This window comes from Condylura cristata, unplaced genomic scaffold (assembly GCF_000260355.1).
Source record: "Condylura cristata isolate star-nosed mole 26May11 unplaced genomic scaffold, ConCri1.0 scaffold00003, whole genome shotgun sequence".
In the NCBI taxonomy this organism is placed as follows: Eukaryota; Metazoa; Chordata; class Mammalia; order Eulipotyphla; family Talpidae; genus Condylura; species Condylura cristata.
In genome coordinates, this window is record NW_004567104.1 from 30105126 (window position 1) to 30119692 (window position 14567).

The 14567-nt window shown below is 43.3% G+C and overlaps 1 protein-coding gene across 3 annotated transcripts in view; it reads right to left on the reverse strand.

The window, feature by feature from the left end:
• Positions 1-6010: 6010 nt before the first annotated feature.
• KIAA0226 (KIAA0226 ortholog) overlaps positions 6011-14567 on the reverse strand; it is a 52478-nt gene continuing 43921 nt past the window's right edge. For all 3 annotated transcript variants that reach the window (XM_012733994.1, XM_012733990.1, XM_004675134.2), the window contains 8 exons: positions 14299-14431; positions 13536-13681; positions 12955-13019; positions 12236-12474; positions 11052-11113; positions 10210-10363; positions 9029-9122; positions 6011-8798 (listed from right to left, as the gene is read on the reverse strand). In XM_012733994.1, coding sequence (XP_012589448.1) covers positions 8620-8798; positions 9029-9122; positions 10210-10363; positions 11052-11113; positions 12236-12474; positions 12955-13019; positions 13536-13681; positions 14299-14431 — 1072 coding nt within the window. In that variant the 3' untranslated portion in view covers positions 6011-8619. The remainder of the gene's footprint in view (positions 8799-9028; positions 9123-10209; positions 10364-11051; positions 11114-12235; positions 12475-12954; positions 13020-13535; positions 13682-14298; positions 14432-14567) is intronic.

The following is a 14567-nucleotide window of genomic DNA, read 5'->3' on the forward strand; positions in this document are numbered from 1 at the left end:
ATGCCCCACTGGAGCTTACCCACATGGCACGGCAGACCTCTCCTGACCCGCCCACTGCTCCCCTCAGCAGCGTCTTTCATCAGTCTGCCTGTCCTCCTCCCCACTCTGTCTCTGGTGAATCCTTTCACCGTCCTTGCACTTCTGGCCTGTACACCAGTTCTGTATGTATAAAATAAAAAAATATTTTTTTAAAAAAAAAGGAGTATCCTACCAATGACATCCAGTTTTCTCCCAAATGAAGTTCTAGTAGATAGAGTCTTATTCATCCCATTGATTGCATTTCCATTGGGTTCGAGCAAACCTAAAGGGTTAGTACCAGGCAGTTACTTAGTGATTGGGGGCCGATTACCTGGATCTGGGCTTGTCACACCACACACCCCCTCCCCTTCAGTTCCCCACTACAATACACCTTCTAGAGCCCATGTTGCCTCTGCTTACAAAAGCTCCTTTGCATACCCCTTTGGATTATTCCTCCAAAACACACCATCCCAAACAAATCACCCAAGCCAGTTTACAAATATGAAGGTAGATACACAGAGAAACCAACAGCCTAATTAATGCCCCCAGGAGGTAGATCATGCCAGGGACAAAAATGATTGGATAAATGCAAGAGACTAGAGGCCTGGGTCTCTTTGACCCTTATAATGGTTGTATTTGATTGATCAAGTTTAATTCAAGCAAAAGCTATCCTGGCTCCTCACCTGTTTCCTGGTTTTGGGCCACAGGGCTCAGCCACAGCAGGAAGAGAACCAGCCACATGGCTGCAGGCATTGAGCAGAGACAGTGTTGCCGGGATCAAGGCCAGGACTTTTCATTTCTACCCATCCCAGCAAACTCATTCAGTGTCTGCACCTCTGGGGATGAGTCAGCTGACACCTGGCTAGCCACCGACAGAGGTCAGAAATGTAGCCCCAAAACAGTGGCACAGGTGTTCCAGCTGCTTGGAATAACTTGCCAAACAGAAAATAGAGGCAGAAAAACATTTTCCCATCACCTGGAGAATCTTGGCCTGGGGAGGGCAGGATCAAGAAATCAGGTGATATTCCTGTCAGTGATAATGCTCTGGTGAAAATCTGGTCTGACATCCCATTTCATTGATACAGACAATAAGGCCCAGGCATGACAAGGAGTCCCCCAGGCTCACACAGTTTGTATTTATAGAGCTGAGGTGAAAACCCTGATCTGGTTCCCACTCCAGTGTCCATTCAACCAAAACGTAGTGGAGGTAGTCAGAGGTACCATCAGTCAGGAAAATGAGCTGGCAGCAATATTCCTCCAGAATTGGTGTAAGTTGTTCAATATTACAGACTTTTGTACATACTTCTATATTTCAAGGGGAAGAACTTACTTCCCTAAAACAAAAGCAAAATTAACTCTTTCAATTATAAAAAATAACAATTCTTTTTTTTAAAAAAGATTTATTTACTTATGCACACAAGAGATGAGTTGTAGGCCAGAGATGTGGGGGATGAGAGGATTCACCAGAGACAGAGAGGGGAACAAAACAGGCAGATGGACTAAATGCGGGGAGCAGCAGGTGAGACAGGAGAGGTCTGCCATGCCGTGTGGGTCACCTCCTTGGCCAGGGATCAAACTCGTGCTGCAGTGGCTGTGGCTAGCTCCTTTAGTAGTGCTTTAACCGCTTGCACCGCCAAGGAGGCCTGATTGTGGGTTTTTAGAAAGAGCACCACAGAGGTGGTGGTGCCCATCTCATGGCCTCAGAAGTTCATACAACCACATGATATCACAAGTTACGTGAGCTTTGATCACTTGGTTACGGTATTATCTGCCAGGTCTCTCTATTGTAAAGTGACTATTTTAAGTGAATCACTAATTCCAACCTACCCATAAGGGGAGGGGCAGTGTAGCCCACCTCCTAGAGGGGATAAGATAATTTACATATATTGTTTGGAATTCTTTTGTGAGGGGGATTTGTCCTTCCCATTTATCCAATCATTTATACTTATCAGTATGGACTCACAGTTGACATACACTTTTTTTTACATACATTTCATTACTAGATTTTACCATATTACTAATCATTCTTTCTATACCATCATTTTAATGGTTGCAGCAATTTTTTTTCATATTCCCCAAAATTAACTTCAAATATACACAAATTATGTTGTGATAAACATCTTTTGAAACAATGTTGTATTACTCTTTGTTTTCCAGTTCTGGCATCATGTCTGTAACACAGAACAAACATAGTGAGTGTTCAATAGATACTTGTTTGGGATGGATGGATGAATAAATAGATTCAGAGCAGGCAGGACCCAGTAGTCATTTTCCTGCAAATAGTCTTCTCAATCTTGTCCTGTAAAGATCTCAAGTCTAAATCAAAAGTAGGGAAGAGAAGCTTGAGAACTTGCTGGAAATCAAGTTTTGTCTTCCTGTGAATCATATCTAGTTGTAACCAAACGAAGGTCCTTTGCACAAAGCAAACACTTTGTGCTATTTTCCCATCTTTGTTGGGAAAACATTTTATCAGCTTTAGCAGTTTTTCACATGACTATCATTCTTCTCTCAGCTATCTTTGCAGACACAACAATGACAAATACATAGGGTGTTTTAGCACACATAAATATCATTATCTCTCCCAGTTTATTCCCTGGCAAGTAAAAAGCTGGTTTAATATTAAAGTGAGGGAAGAACATTTGGAATGTTATCTTCTTTGATAATAAGTACTGGGCAAAACAAAACAGAAACAGTTGCAGACAAAATAGCTGAGTTAAGAGAAGGAAAATGAAGACATTTTCAGCAATTCAAAATTTGGGGAAAGTAACCATGAAGAGATTTGGTGGCAAGAAAAAGAGAGCCAGAAAATAATCAGAAGTAAGGTCAGAACAGTCCTGTCCCTCATCCCACAATGTATTTTTGATGACTTTTATTCCCATTAGAGTCAGGGAGGGAAACACATCATATCAAGACCAGAATTTTCACTGAGAGGTTCACCCCTTCCTCTACGGGAAGAGTAGAGTCTGTCTGTATTTGTATAGGAAGGAGGGATAGTTGAAGCTACAGACTCTGAAACTACACACAGTTGAAGATCATTGAGTTAGTCTACAATAAAGTCCTCTGGGGGTCCCTGATCTGGGATGCACAGCCCCTACTGTAAGTAAGCCCTGCAATTATTGACTAGGAAGCCCCAGGGCCAGCTGGCTTCATATTCATCTCAGATTTAGGTAAGTGCACTATTCAGGCTCTTTAAGTTGGAAGAAAGGAGACCTGCTCAAGCTGGTAATAAAAAGCAGTTGTTGCAAAGATCCACGGGGCTAAGAGGAGAAATGACATTCACCTGCTTCAGGGCCCAAGAGACAACCTGAGAAATGGAGCAGCCAGTGTGAGCTGGCTTGGCCAGCTGATCCTGCCAGGGCCTCTTTTCCGCCTAACAACTCAATATGCTTCTTTCTGACTTACTTTGAAAGAGCCTAAGCTGGGCCTTCGGGGGATCATCAGGTCTTTGCAGAAGGAAGCGAGTTTAGAATGATTAAAAAGGACTGTGTTTGACAATGGTCACAAAGGCCATTTCTGCAGTGAAGGCAATCCTTGTCAAGAAGCACCCTCAAAAGATTGTTCCATTGGCTCACCTGTCTCCATTATATCTAATGGCCTTCGGCAATCCATGCATTCGTTCAACTAACTCATGTTTGTTTGTTATTCTAAAAGGGGAAATAGTAAATAACAAGATTATGTAAGACATGCTTTAACAGGGATTTAGAAAGTGCCAAGGGTTCTTGGAGGATGGGTAGAGTTGAATGCAGTCAGGGAAAGCTAGGGTGTAGGTAAATGATCTCTTTAAAGAAGGAAAGATCAAAGAGTATTAAGAAATTAAGTAGTTTAGGGAGTGGCAGGAGATGAGGTTAGGAAATTAGAAAGTATGGCTGTGATGAAAGATTCTTTATGTGCCAGGGAAAGACCAGACTTTATCCCAAAAGGAAATAAACACTGCTGAATTTGGAGCTGGAAAGTGAGATCCATAGTAATGTTTTCCAATCTCCCCACTGCTTATCCCCACCATGAAGGACAACTTGGTAATACTTAGCAAAACTAAAAATTACAATTGCATCTTTTTGTGTTGACCTTTCTGCATTAGAGAATTTTTCCTATAGATACACTTACACCCTTGGGAAATGATCAGCAGTTTTTCGTTGTAGCAATATTTATATTAACAAAGGTTAGAAACAACTTAAATGCTCAATAGGCAATTGTATTGTCTATCCATACAATAAAAAATGTGCAGCTTTAAAAAAGCAAATTCTGGCCCCTCTCTGGTGGTGTAGCGAGTTAAGGCACAACACTGCAAGCTAGCTGTAGCCGCTTCAATACAAGTTCAATCCCCTGCCCCAGAGGTGATTCATATGGCACAGCACACCTCTCCTGTCTTGCCTGCTGCTCCCCTCAGTAGAGTACTTTGTCAATCTGCCTGTTCTGCTCCCCACTCTGTCTCTGGTGAATCCTCTCACTGCCCCTGCTCCTCTGGCTTCTATCCCAGTTCTGTATGCATAAACAATTCCTCAAAAAAGAATTTTTTCAAAAAGCAATTTTTCATGTACTGATACAGAGAAATGAGTACACAAATGTGTATATAGTTTACTACTTTTTTAAAGGTAAAGAATAAATGTGTGTGTGCATACAGACAACTATAAGGATAAGCAGGAAAATAATCAGTGGCCACCGCTGTTGTGATGAAGCACAAACAGGACAGGTGGAAACAGACACGAGAGGGTGGCATGAAGAGAGGTTTGTTACCATTCTCCCATCTTCTCTTGGAAGAGCCTCACACATTGGGTTTTGGTTAAGATACTATTTTTTTTTTTTTAAGATATTACTTTCTAAGGGGCCTTACTTATCTCTACTATAAACCAGGTTTCCTTGTTTTATATATAGACGTGTGTGTGTGTGTGTGTAGATATATATATATATATATATATATGGTATATATATCCTCTTTTCCTTCACAGCTCTTATTACATACTTGTTATGGTGACTCTGAGCAATATCTGTCTCCCTGATAAGACTAAGTTCCTTTCTTTTTAAATTTTGTATTTTTTTACATCATTTTTCATCTCAGTTGCAATTCCCATGAGCTTCCCACCACCAATTCACCCCGTGTGCCATCATCACAGTCCAGTGCACTCTTCCCACTCCAGTTCTGATCCCATTCTCCCTTCCACCCATAAAATATAATACTAAGCTTCTTAAGGATGGGGCTGTCTCTGTTTTGAGACACGGTAGCCACAGTCTACCACAGAAAGTGACATACAGTAGCTACCCAGATATTAGATGAATGAGTAAGTAGAAAGAGAATGGCATGGTTGGACATAGTTGAAAAGTAAGATAACCTAAATTTGTGTGCTAGTGGTAGAAAAGGAACAAGAGATTTATTTCAAAGATCAACAAAATTTTGGTGACATGTGATGGGAAGCTTTATTAGCTGAAAAGCCACTTGAGAAAAAGGAGTCCAAGACAACTAAGTTTTCAAACTTGGGTGGCTATTGGTTAAGTTTTGGGGAACATATATATGTTGGCTTTAGATATATCACCTGAAGATGATTAAGGATCCAAAGGAAATGTTGATAAAGTTGCAGGATGGAGGCAGAGCTCCAGTGGGCCAGCAGGATGAGAGAGGAAGGCAGAGGCAGATGTAAGCAGAAGAGGGAACTGAAACATCTGAAAAAATCCAGATGTGGTAAAGGTAAAGATTCACCTCATTTTAAGCGACAATTATGCCAAGAATCTGGGCACATACATTTGAAAGGACAATGTGCCACAAAGTCATTTGTACATGAAGAAACAAATCTAGAGAATGGAAATGTCTTGCTTATGGTCACACAGCAAGTCAGGGATGACGCATTTCACGCACTGTCCTCACTTGTTAAGTCCAGTTTTCTTGGCATTATATTACAGAAGCCCTCTGAGTTTCCAGACATATCTGCTTTACAGTAAATGCTCAATGCTGTTTCCTGATAGTCAAGGCGGGCAAACAACAAGCAGACTTTCATTTCCTTAGTTTATTAATATGACAACAAACTGTTAGGCTGTACATGAACTACAGCAAGTAAAATCCAGTTCAGAACACAAGTTAGACACACACAGAACATCTCTATTTAGACTCTTGCTCATTTTATATTGAATCAAACAAAAATTCTAAAGTCTTGGCAGAGAAAGTCAATAACAGCCTCATCTAAGTGGAAAATATATGCCTTCCACTCTTCTGCTATGTTTTGAATCTTGTCTCTACCTAGCAAGCAAAAATGTTTTCCCTTCATTTAAACAAAGAACACTTCTCCCACCCCCTTTAATCCAGAAGGAACTCTTTTCAGTGCATTCAAAACTTCCCTTCACAACAGTAGGGGATTTTCAGATACTGCTAAGCTACAAAGTGCTTTCAAAACATCCTATCCTCTTCCCTCTCTCTCCCTACACTCAAATAAATAAATGGATATTTGGACAGTGGTGACAGAAAAGTGTCAGGGTCACTAAAATAGATATGCAATATAAAGGGATAGGGAAGATGGGGAAAAAACAGGTGGAAAAATAAGCAGGATCATGTATAATCGCTGAGCTCTGCTTTAGAAACTGTGTCAGCATTTTCCATCCTTGATCCTATGCTAATATGAAACGGCAGGACAGAGGAATCTCTCTCCCCCAGTGTAGTGTCTTGGAGTAAGGAGCTGGACTTGAAATTTTAGCCAAAACTGCAAGTAGAGCTCACCATTTTTTCAACCCTCTAAGTCTGAACCCAAGGACTAACCTTTAGTGAGACTTGAGTTTTGTAGGTTATTCCCAAGGCTACTTAAAGGATGTACATCTACTCAGCTTTTTCTGAGGCACTGGTTTTCAGAGCCTCCTAGCCAATGGAAGGGAGAAAAACCTCAGGGCATTCTAATCTGCTCAGTCTTCAGCTCCCACGTCTGAGGCACAGGGAGGGCCATTTTATGATCCCACATCTGAGGCAGAGGGAGGGCCATTTTATGACTCATCTCTTCCCTCTTGCCCTGGCGGAGTCTCAGCTCTGGTCTTTACCTTTATGTCCCTTCTACTTCCTGTGAGGCTCTTGATCCTCCAGCTCAGGCACTCATCAGCTTCCACCAACCATGTGCAACTTTCTGTTTAGCTTCCTAGGGCAATACCCATATTAAGTGTTTCCTATTAGCAACAACTATGGAAAGACAGGTAGACAGGAAGAAGTCAGTCCCAGAACAAAACTGCTGTGGACTTTAATTCATAGAGCTGCCAGTCCTCAGAATAGCAACCCTGACCACAGAGGTCAGGAGCTGTTACAACTTAAAGACCACAAACATATATACAGTTTCATCAAAATACACATTTAAAGAAAGGAAGGGTATGTGTGTGTGTGTGTGTGTGTGTACGCACACGTGCGCGTGCTAAAATTAGGAATATGAAGAGGATGGCTAAACATAAGAATATCACTAGTCTATAGAGTTAAGTGCATAATTGGCTTAAAGGCCTTTGTTAGCCCAAAAACAGAACATTCCCATATCCACAAGCTGTCAAATTGTTTAACATCACTAATAGCAGAAAGTTTTTCTCCCAACTTTTACAAAAGAAACTAATACAGAAATCAGCTACCAGGGAAGGTTCCAACTCTGTTGCAGGAAGAGGACACTGGGAATGGACTTGGATGTTCTTTTATTCAGATCCACAATGACCATCTAAGCAAAGACACAGTAGCAAGAGTCCTACAAAGATGGTGAATGGAGCTTCTGTCCTCAACTGAGGATGGCATCGTGGATTTGCTTTAAGCTTGCACCAAAGACTTAGGCTGAATGAAAGGGATCTGATAAGGCCATAGGAGGCCAGGGGCAGCTCTGCCTGAATAAATGCTTCTCATAAGGGCAACAGAATTGTAGCCTCACTTATGCTCAGTATAAGGTTACCAATGGTGCTGGACTAAGCTTTTCTTGGTGGTTTTAAGACCACCAAGTCAGATTGTTACATGTGCCGAGGATATTTCAAACAAGGAAATCGTGGCTGCCTCAAGGCTTCTGAGGATTCATATATGATGCTGTTTTCATGGTCTCAAAAATACCTAACTAAGTTGGACAGAATGCTTGTTACATAGTCCCATTTATTTTGCTTCTCCTCAGGGCACAGTTTGACCCTATTACAGGACTTGGAGAGAGAATACTCCAACCTCCTGTTTTAGCAGCAAAGGAGAAGTTAGTTGACCAGGCCTGGCTCAGAAGCTCCAGAAATGAAACAAAACAAAACTGGAAATCACACTTGAGATGCAGCTAAAACCAATGGAAATGCCACTGGAAATGCCAGCTGGTCCAAAGGAAAGGCCATGGATGTCAGAAGAGTTAGGTCTCATCATGGTCCATCCCCCTGACAAGAGGCCTTGGAAGCTTCATGTAAAGACCATTGTGTCACTTCTGATGGGAATACCTGGCAACTACAAACCATCTTAACAAAATGGACCCAACCAACCTACCAAAGGTTGCCTATACATGGACATTAAACACGTCATATAAAATAATAATGATAATAATTTAAAGAAAAAACACAAGTGGGAAAAGTCCTCATAAGGGTGGCTCAGTTCTGCATTTTGGGTGACCTCAGCCCCTAGAAAGAGGGCCTAACTTTCCTTCTTCAGGTGGTCTCCAGGATGGTGGCCTCCAGAGCCAAGGCTTCAGTCGGTTCCTCTTCGAAGTCTGACATATAGGACTCCAGACTCTGCTTGGTTAGCAACTCCCGTCGGGCTTGTAGCCGCTCACAGCGGGGACAGCGTCCAGACTTGAAACAAGCTTTATGGTAACACGCTTTACACTCTATACAGGATGAGAAGTGAGAAAGAGAAGAGAGCAACTTGTATTATTTCAAACTGGAAGTAAGTAACTGCAATAGCCCCTCTCAACATGCAGCCTGGTGCTCCTGTGGTAAAGCACTAGGAGTTGCCCAATCAAGCCAAACTCTTATTATTAACAGGCTGACCAAAGGGAAATAAACTACCACTGTGCTCAGTATTGTTTGCCCACCCCACATCTGGCACCAGCCTCACCTTCACAGGTCCGGCACTTATGGAGCTCGAAAGGAAAGATGATGTCATCCTCGTTCTGACAGAACTCACAGATGAAGCCCTTGGCTTGACAGAGCTGGGGAGGGAAGGGATAGGCAGAAATATGAGGGGCAGCACAGCAGGAACTGGCACTACAAGGTGACCACAACTGAGGGCAGGGAAAATATGGATAAGACTTAAGTGAATTCTAAAAGGTTCTCCTGCCTACTGGGAAGATAGAGTTGGACTTGGAAGCATGACAGCGAAACATAGCCAGTTGGGCAGTGCCAGGTAACCTTTTGGTGGAGCTAAGAGAGGCAAGAGCTTGAGAAAACCCTATCATTGGAATGGCTCTCAGTGAAGAGATGAAAAGAAGAAAGGAATGTGCCATAAAGAACCTCCTAAAGTCAGTCTGAGTAATGATTTTATTTAGAAATAGGAAGCACAAACAATTAAGAAAAATGGAAAGGCAAGAGTATTTCTCCAAAAGCACACAGCCTTGAGTCAGGTTATTGCAGGTTGTTGCAAAGTCTCCAATTCCCTCTATAGGATTCGCTGTATATGCTCCATTTTTTATCTCTACTTCTAGAACTATCACAAGTATAAAGACTGGGAATAAGATGGGAAATCTTAAAGATGGAATTTTGGGTATATTGGGTCCATCAAGAACAATGATGACTTACATCTCAGTCTACAAAATACTTTCACATAAATTATTTGATCAATCCTCAAAAACTGAGAGGGAAAGACAGTGGAAATTCTCATCTTCACTTCAGAGATAAGAATGTTAAGACATTTAAGGAAACAAAATTATTTCAGGGAAGCAAAGTATCCCCTTTGGTCACAGTGACTGAAAATGCTAAAACCCAAAACCAAGCCCCTCTTCTGAGGCTAATCCATGGCTCTCCTCTCATGTCATGACAATTCTTTAGTGGAGTCTGCTTAGTCCTGCCTGTTACCCAGAGGCAAGGCCAACACTAAGTCTAATTCTAGGTCCTTTAGATCCTGATGATTTGGCTGTTCACCAACCCGGAGAATAGCACTGCCCTTCAGTTTCTCTCATAATATTGACAGGCCATCTCAACTTCCTACAACCAAACAAGAGCTCTGGGTCCACACCACTTTCTGTAACTCTAAGCAAGGAAGCAAGGGCCTAGTTACAAGCTGAAGCAAGACATTCTTACCATGCATCGCTCTACATGGGCTGTCCCTGCCCTAGTGAGCTCTGCAAGCCTGGGCCCCAGCTCCCCCTTCCTAGTTGCAGTCAGGTCATTCAGTGAGTACAGGTGAAGATCCTCTGTCAGGTGGCCTGGAACTACATCAAAGGAATCCAGAAGCCTACAGAAAGTGAGGAGAAATGGGTAGGAGCAAGAATGAACACTTAATGTGGCATAACACACCAACAGTACAGGGAAGAGAAGGGTCAGAGGTAATGAAGGTGGGCAACACGTAGGCAGCCCAGCTGTTCCCCCCACAATGTCAGATATCTGGATGGTAGAAATGACTTTGATAAATTTTCCCAGAGTGAATCATGCCAGCTTATGATAAGCAGAGATGGATCTGCCCTGGATAGAATGATCACAGACTTCCCCTTCCAGGAAGAAGGATACAGACTGTGCTATGGCTTCTCCTTTAACATATTCCCATAGCAAAAGCTCTATTCTTGAGCTACCTCCACCCTCCATTTAATATTTCTGGAATTTTCTAAAGATTCCCCTAATCTTCTTCACTTAACAAGGGTAACTGCTGGGACATGTCTCTTTCAACCAGAGACCTCTGGCCTCCACAAAAGACTGAGTGTTATCAACACAATGGCCTGAGTTCAATCTCCAGCCAGGGAGCTGAACCACATGGCACAGCAGACCTCTTCTGTCTGACTTGCTGCTTCCCTTAGCAGTGTATTTCAGTAAGTCCACCTGCACCATTCCTCATTGTGCCTCTGGTGAATCCTCTCATACCTACACCTTTAGCCTACACCCCACTTCTTCTATGCAAAATTAACTTTAAAAAAAAATTAAAGACTTACTCTTTGGCCAGTCGGCATGTCTTGAACATATTCTTCATGTGATACAGCTGGATCCGCAGCAGCTAACAAGCAAGACATTGTGGTCAGTGAGAAGGGGTGTGGAAAAGAGGAGACAGGCATGTTAGCTAGGCCAGTACCTTCAAATCCTGGCAGTCTGAAAGTTGTGTATGAAACAGTCAGAACTAGACTGTTCTCTATACTGTAACTCAACAATTCACTTCAAAGTGACTCTTAGGTCAGAAAGATCCCTCTTATGGGTCAAACTATCCAAATCACAAGCACAGCTGGAAGCAGCTGTGAAACCCTGAATTAGAATACCCAACTGATACTCTATTCTCCATTTAGTAATATTTTCAGTGAAGAGAAAAATCCTGCTTTCACCAGTAAGTATTGCTTATGGTTTGAGCTGCTATTGCCAGGCACGAGACTCTTAATTAGACAATACCTATGAAATGGCAAGAGATTAAGAAAGTACACAGAAAGGACCCTCCCTGGTGGTGCAGCAGGTTAAAGCCCAGCACTAAGAAACTAAAGCCACTTCAGCATGAGTTCAAACCCTACCTACCCTGGAGGTGATCCACATGGCATGGCAGATCTCCCCTGACCCGCCCGCTGCTCCCCTCAGCAGTGTACTTTGTCAGTCAGCCCGTTATGTTCCCCACTCTGTCTCTGGTGGATCCTCTCACCCCCCATACTTCTTGCCTGTACCCCAGTGCTGTGTGCATAAATAAATAAATCTTAAAAAAAAAAAAAGAGGCCCTCCCTGGTGGCGCAGCAGGTTAAAGCCCAGCACAAAGAAGCTAAAGCCACTTCTGCATGAGTTTGATCCCCGCCTGCCCCAGAGTTGACCCACATGGTGTGGCAGACCTCTCCTGACCCCGCACCCTGCTCCCCTCAGCAGTGTACTTCGACCATCTGCCTATTTTTGCTCCCCACTCTGTCTCTGGTAAATCCTCTCACCGCCCCTGCATGTCTGCCCTGTACCCCAGTTCTGAATGAACAAATAAATAAATCTTAACAAAAAAAAAAAAAAAGAGAGAGAGAGAAAGAAAGAAAGAACACAGAGAAAGCGTGTACAATGTAACGGGAACAAAGACAAGTGAGGTGATCTTGGGAAAGCCTGTATGAGCAGGGTAAAGGGATGATAAAGACACTCAATGGTGCAGCCTTTTCTAGGGGCTTACCCGGACTTGATTGAGCAGCTTGACTTTCCTATAGAGGGCGCTGTTGATGTCCTGCACATTGAAGAGAGGATCATTCCAGATCTTAAGGAGCAGGTCCTTGGAGAAATTGCTGACATAGTACTTGCTGAAGTCCCATTTGCGCAAAATCCGGCTGGGTATGGCCATCTGGGCATTCTCGTGGCAGCACTGACAGAAGTACTTGCCCAAGTACTCACAATAGCGTAGCCGCTTGATATAATCTGGAAAGATGGGCAAGCCAAAAGGTCAGATGTGACTTTCCCATCTGGTGAGGTATAAGCTGGTGAGGCAGCGCTGCTTCTTCTGAACAGTGAGCCACGGGGTTACAGCCACCCATGTAAGCCCCCTAAATAGCTGAAACCCACATAATAGGGCTTGTGGTCTCTGTGTCCCAACTTTCTAAAGGCCCATGAGTAAACACACCCTGCTGTAGTTGGTAAGAACTCGCCTCCAAGATCTGGCTGAAAGTATTCCATTTTCTTCACTATACCTTATTGGTAATGTGCTTCCAGAAATAATTTCCTGCATGCCAATGTACTTCCCCAGTCCTAAACCTAAGCCCAGTCCTCAGACCCTTTCTTTCACTTTCTCCAATTCTGCTCTGTCACATGCTCTTAATACCTCTCTGGTCAGTCCCTCTCTCAACTGTGGAGGATGATAAAGTCTTTGGAGGCAGAATAGAAATCAGGAGAGATACTCACCAGGGTCAGTCCGAATGCCACATCCTGCACAGCGGTAATTCTGCTTGGCCACAGCAATTTTTCTCCTGCAGAAAGGGGTAAGAAAGGAAGTGGGAAATACCAGCTGCATGAGACATAAAGGGGGGATACAAACACAAAGGGGGAATTCAGCTATTTTTTTAGAGTTGGACAAAAGAACCCGCTGGAAGAACTAATACAAGCCAAGAATTAAAAGGTCTGAATTTAAGTTTAGGAAGCAACTCTTCCCACTAATTAACATCTTTCTGCACAAATGTAAGAGTAGACAGAGTAGGGAGAATGCAACCACTTATCTTAAAAAGACAATAATCTCACAAAGTTATTATTAGGAAGAAGGCAACAGGTTGAGAATAAAGACCTTGTTTCCAGTTAATTCTGGGAAGGGATGGGAGGATCGAGTATAAAAATTAAGGACAAGATGGATAATTTTCTCTATGTCTTTCAGTGAATAGAACTGTGCAGGAAGTACAGCTAGAGGCAGAGATGAGAGGGCGAGGAGGTAGTCCTAATAATTGAAAGAGGATTAGCCATTCTTCTCCAAGGCATAGCTACTGGCTACTTACGTTGGGGCTGGATGAACATTAAAAATTATCTGAGGCCGTGGTGGGGCCCACTCCAGGTTGCCGCGAACACGAATACGCAGTTTATAGATGTCAGCGTGCTGCCCATCATCTGGTGAAATGGGCAGTGAGTCAGGGATGGGCAGGAGCTACAGAAGAAACGCACACAGTGAGCTAATGTAAACCATCCAGAGGAACACATAGGCTTGACCCCTGGCCATGACAGAGCACAATTAAGGTGACGAAAGACATTTCAGAAGCACTCTCAGCAAGGGTTTCAGAGAACCTCCACCCTCAAAACAAGCACCAGGCTACTAGACATGAGGGTCTTGAGTTCCAAGAAGCAAAAGGAATAGAACCATCATCCCAGTTTGGTGTCGTGCATTGCTAATGCTGTCCCTGAATGCACTCTAGCACCCTTGCTATTCCGGTGTGCTTCACGTCTCACTCCACTACAAAACTAAGAAGCACCTGAACAATTCACTTTCAAGGTGTCTCGGAGGTGGTCATAACACAGGAGTTCTACCTCTGAGTCTCACTAGAGAGCTGTCATGTGGAATCTCTCCTGTTTTGACAATGGTAGAGAAAACCTAGGCAAGCCAGCATTCATTCATTTAACACATCTGTAATGAAGGGCCTCTGAGCAAAGGTGGAAACACAAAGGCTCATTCTAGCCTGGGGACATGTGACAAAGGAGAACACCATCAGAAAGTCTCAGTCTTCTGGGACTGGCCAGAGAGTACAGAAAATGAGCTGCAACATCTACCTTCTGCGGTGCATCATGCTCTGGAACTAGCCATTCTAGCTCTGAGGCAGCTGGGAGCTGCATGCCCTCAAACTGCTTCAGGAGCCCCATGGCCACTGCCTCCGCGGATGTGGAATGTAGGAAGCAATGGTTGCTGGAAAGGAGAGAGTCAAGGAAAAGTTAGCACAGCTAGACAGGAAGACAGGAGCTTTCCCTTCAGTATCTGACTCCATATGCACTGACTTCTGGGCCGAGAGAATACCAGCAGCACACCCAGTCTGCTCAGCTTT